This window comes from Carassius auratus, chromosome 9 (genome assembly GCF_003368295.1).
Source record: "Carassius auratus strain Wakin chromosome 9, ASM336829v1, whole genome shotgun sequence".
NCBI classification, from domain to species: Eukaryota; Metazoa; Chordata; class Actinopteri; order Cypriniformes; family Cyprinidae; genus Carassius; species Carassius auratus.
The window spans coordinates 4,814,518-4,819,517 of NC_039251.1; the positions used below are offsets into that span (position 1 = coordinate 4,814,518).

The following is a 5,000-nucleotide window of genomic DNA, read 5'->3' on the forward strand; positions in this document are numbered from 1 at the left end:
GCTGCGCTGATGGTTCAGTGTGTGACCTCGTGTCTCTTCCTGCAGAACGTGGTCCTGTCGGGCGGCTCCACTATGTTCCGTGACTTCGGCCGGCGTCTGCAGAGAGACCTGAAGAGGACGGTGGACGCGCGTCTGAAGCTCAGCGAGGAGCTCAGCGGAGGGAAACTCAAGGTCAGGTTCACAGCAGGACATCAGCAGCATCTGTGTGAGACATAACACCTCAATATCTGCATCTGTTCCTCTCCTCCAGCCCAAACCCATCGACGTGCAGGTCATCACCCACCACATGCAGCGCTACGCCGTGTGGTTCGGAGGATCCATGCTGGCGTCCACCGTGAGTCACTCACACACACACACACACACACACACACACACACACACTCACATGCACACACTCACACACAGACTCACACACACACACAGATACACACACACACACACTGAAATATAGGCCTGGTTTACAGTGCAGATTTATCACCTATATCTGATTTGTTTATGGCTGTCAGTTTAGGGTTCCTTCGGTTGTGACCCACATCTGATTCATGTGTTTACACTTGCCTAACCATCTGAAACATCGTGCATGCGTTGTTGCCATCTTCCACCTCCACATGTGCTTCCTCGTGAGAGTAACGTGACTTGTGCTGACTAAACCAGTCGCTATGAGCAGTTAAAACTAACTGGGGAATAATTAAAAGACATCCATTAAAAGACCTGCAAAATGATTTGTTGGAATCGGATAGTTCACCCATTCGAAATCAATAGTGAAGTCTTCCATATTTTCTTATTAATAATCACAATACAATGATTTTTTTATTTATTTTATCTTTGCTCTCATAAATAAGAAAAGATGCACAAAAAACAGTAGAACAAGTAGCCTAGAAAGAAACAAATAATGTATTACCTTTATCATTTTAGATATAAACTAAAACTTTCTTGTGCGAAAAATAATCAAAGGTAAAAATAACTTGTGTGTTAATTAGAAATAAACTGATTATTAAAACTACAAAAGCAGTCGTATGAAGTGCAGCGCGTGATGCTCTTTTCTTTTCTTGTGAGATTAAGATCCTGATGATGCTACAGATGTCCTACTGTAATACACGGATCTAATATAATGTTCACATCAGATGTTTCCCCTAACAGTTCCTCAAGCGTTCACTTAATCCAGAGTAGGGTATATCTGTGTGAAATACTGTAATTCTGTGTGTGTGTGTGTGTGTATCAGGATTGCACTCCGTTATATGTCAGCGTAATGAAATCCTCTCAGAAAATGTACAAATAAGGATATTGTAGAATTGTATTAATATTAAATTATTATTATTTTGCCTGTAGCTCAAAATAGCCCGTGTGATTTTACACTCCTTTTGCCAGCACAGGTCACATGACGTCGTTAAACCGCGGAGATTTGTCACAGTTTTAATGATGTACAGAACTATGTGGTGGTCCGTTCACATTTATGCTTTTCAATTAGTTCACTTTTTTTACTTTTTTTTTTTTTTATGGAATTTTTACCTTTTATAAAGCCTACCTTTTTTCTTTTACCTTTTTTCTTCTAAAAGTGTGAATTATTTTTTGAGTCAAATTCTTAAATCTAATCAGTGAATCAGAATAAGACATTTGGGCTCTTAATAAGGAAATTAAATTAATTTGACTCCACGTTCTCTTGTTATTGGAAACAGTATTCCTATAGTTCATCTGCTGTCATGACGGTTTAATTTTTTAACGTTCGTTTATAATTGACAGAAATTAGATCAAAGTAAGAAACTCTAATAATTGAAACTCCAGAAGTTTAAAGCGCTGAATGTTCTTCAGTGGTGTCCTGAATCCTGAATCTTTATGCAGTAAATCAGGAATGACTGGATCAGGATTAAGGATGTGCATTTAATGTCACCAATTTCTACCCATTAGAAAATATATATTTGTTATAACTAGGGCTGTCTTTGACCAAAGATTTTTCTGTTTGACTAGAAGTCATTAATTTTTAGCATTAGTCGACTGATCACACATTTATTAATAAACCATTTAGGCTAAATCATAATAATGGGCCTTTAATTGCCTACATACTGTAAGTGCTCATAAATCTTGCCACAGTGCGCTGCAGAAGCTAATGATTATGAATGTGTCTGGAAAAACATCAGGATCTGAATTATGATTATCATCATTTATTGATAAACTGGTGCTTGTCTTGTTTTCGGCTGAAGAGATGAAGTCTGCGACACGACTCGTCATCTCCGCAGTAGTGTCACCTCTCTGCATGCGTCAGACAGATTACATTATCTGAGAATATTCATTCTTCATTTAAATCGGTTCATTAGAAAGAAGATAATATATTAATATCTGTCAAAAATATATTTGTCGTATCTGTGAGGCAAGTTTAAACCGTTTCAGAGTTCAGAAAGTTCACAGAGACTGAGACGGCAGAAAGTGCATCCTGTTGCTTTCTTTATTTTACAAAAGCACAATGTTTTGTTTATTGTGAGTGCACACAAATAAAACGTAGTGTCTTTACAGATTTGAAAGATTACTCCTAATGTGTATGAGCAAAAATGAGTATTTTAGGAGTAAAGCTTGTGATTTTGAAATCTGGCTGCAGCACACACATGAGGAGAATCTTTGCAGATAATCTTCTGAAATATTAAACATGCACACACTACAAGGTTTGAACATCGTGGCACATCACGCACCGCAAGATATCAAGATTATCGTGATGTCACGCAGCAGATCGTCAAGCTGTTTTTCTGCCCTCACCTGGTGTTCACTCATCTCACTCCTGCGCTCCTATATCTACTTACAGTTGTGATGTGTTTTCACACACACTACAGACCGTTGTGTTTGTCCAGGACAGTTTCCTCTATCTCCACTAGCTTACGAAGCCCTGCATCACCGGTTTTGCGCATTGGCTGTGCAAGTACTGACGTAATCATATAGCCATCATCATCCCGATTTAAATCCTAAATATCTAACATGTTTGATAATAATCGGGGTAATAATCGGCTGATTCTTGCGAGGGGGAAATCGGGGCTAAATCAGGCTAAAAATCTCGTAGTGTGAGCACAGCGGCGCCTCATCGTCTCGTCACACTCCACACACACACACTTGAACACTTGAGGACTTCTCCTGGAGATTGGGAAACTTTGGTTAACTATTAGGGGCAACCATAGTTATAACATGTCAATATTGTTATAAGATTCTATTACTTGACGTGACCTTTCAATTCAGACATCTAAATCCCTTGAATTCCTCTAGTGACCTTTGACCCCAGACGTCTGCTTGAGAAGCGCTGCTTTAAACGGCTCGACTGAAGTGGAAACACATTTTTAATTAATCTATTTAATAAAACTGAAGATTAGTTTATTGTACGATAAAAACAATAAACCAGAATAAATACCAGAAGGAGTGTTCGCTGTTGCCCGTTTACACACACACACACACACACACACACACACACACACACACACACACACACACACACACAGAGATGTTTATCTAAATAAAAGCCTGTTTAATTGAACGCGTCAGCGATGAACTGCTTCAGATCCGCTGTCTGTTGGCCTTTGTGAGCCGAAGCATTTCCTCCCATCAGTTATAATCGATTATGCAGTGTGTGTGTGTGTGTGTGTGTGAGACTGTGCAGTGAGAACTGGATTACACTGATGTTTACTAATGACTGTCATTACCTTCACGCTGCAGGGCTAGGGTTAAACCTCTGTGTTTGTGTGTGTCTCTGCAGCCGGAGTTTTACCAAGTGTGTCACACCAAGAAGGACTACGAAGAGATCGGGCCGAGCATCTGCCGCCACAACCCTGTGTTCGGTGTCATGTCCTAAACACACACACACACACACACACACACACACATGTGCGTATGGGATGGTAGGGAGCAGATGCAGAAATGAGAAATGCTTTTTCTATTGTTGGTCCCCGATGCACCGGTTCACCACACGACGGGTTTCTTGAGTTTTTGTTGATTTGTATCCGAGTGTAAGCAGCCGAAAGCACTTCAGTCTGTCTCGTGTGAGTGTGTGCCGTCTGTAACTGAACTCTGATCATGAGGTTTATGATGAAACTGGACTGGCGTCACTATTGTCATTAAGGTGTAAAGAATCACATTGAATTGTGTTTGGCTCCATCCTCTTCTTTATTTGAATGTTTTATGACCTGAACCCCTACCACATTAAAGCTAAGCATTTCCTTCTCTACTTTCATATTTGCTTTCCATCTCTCAAATGTGTTACTAAAAGAAAACTGTTAAAAAATATCCCATATACTGTCTTTTTCTTCATGGCATTTTAGATACTCGACTGCTTTTATCTTCGGATGTCGTTTATTCTTGATGGCAGACGGTCAAATGAACATGTGCTTGAGCGGAATCAGTATTAGCAGAAGCTCGTTTTGAGAAGGCAGACATGGCTGGCATTTCTAAGTGTAATGGAGAAACATTCCAATAAAAGCTCATGGTTTCTAATGAAGGTGTTTGTGTGATGATCCTCAGGTGTGTTTGGGCTGCTCTGTTTCTCCATCAGGAGTGTCAGTTATTCTCTCAATATACTGCATGTTATCTCTGTTTTAAAGTGCAGTAAAAGCTTACTGGGAGCAAACAATCCCGTTTTTATTAATAGTGGAGCTGCTAGTACAGACACAAACCAGCTCATATTCCAGACTCTAACTTCTCAATCTGTTTAAATGTCAATCCAGCTGAAGGGCACAAAGGATGATGTCAGAACAATGTGGAAATGGCAAACATTAACGGGTTTAAATGATATTTTTTGGACTTTGTTTAATAGAAAGTAATAGAATACTAAGAAGATTAATAATACAATAATTTGTGTTAAAATTTAAATGTTCCATATTCAAGTAAAAAAAAAAAAAGAATTTATGCCACAAAAAAATCAGTTTTGTTGAATGACACTTGCCAATAATCAAAATGGACACATTTCATAATCAAATATTTGTGTCATATTATAATCTCCACATCGGAGCAGAGCTGATCTGGATCAGATGGAA

The 5,000-nt window shown here is 39.2% G+C and overlaps 2 protein-coding genes across 7 annotated transcripts in view; one reads left to right on the forward strand and one right to left on the reverse strand.

Moving 5' to 3' along the window:
- The window catches only part of LOC113109201 (actin-related protein 3-like), a 13,728-nt gene extending 9,267 nt beyond the window's left edge, over positions 1-4,461 (forward strand). Inside the window, exons 10-12 of the mRNA XM_026272855.1 lie at positions 46-171; positions 251-334; positions 3,728-4,461. Of these exons, the coding sequence (XP_026128640.1) occupies positions 46-171; positions 251-334; positions 3,728-3,823 (306 nt within the window). The 3' untranslated portion in view covers positions 3,824-4,461. The remainder of the gene's footprint in view (positions 1-45; positions 172-250; positions 335-3,727) is intronic.
- LOC113109177 (NACHT, LRR and PYD domains-containing protein 3-like) overlaps positions 1-5,000 on the reverse strand; it is a 1,077,877-nt gene that overhangs the window by 903,325 nt on the left and 169,552 nt on the right. The gene's annotated exons all lie outside the window — the stretch shown is intronic.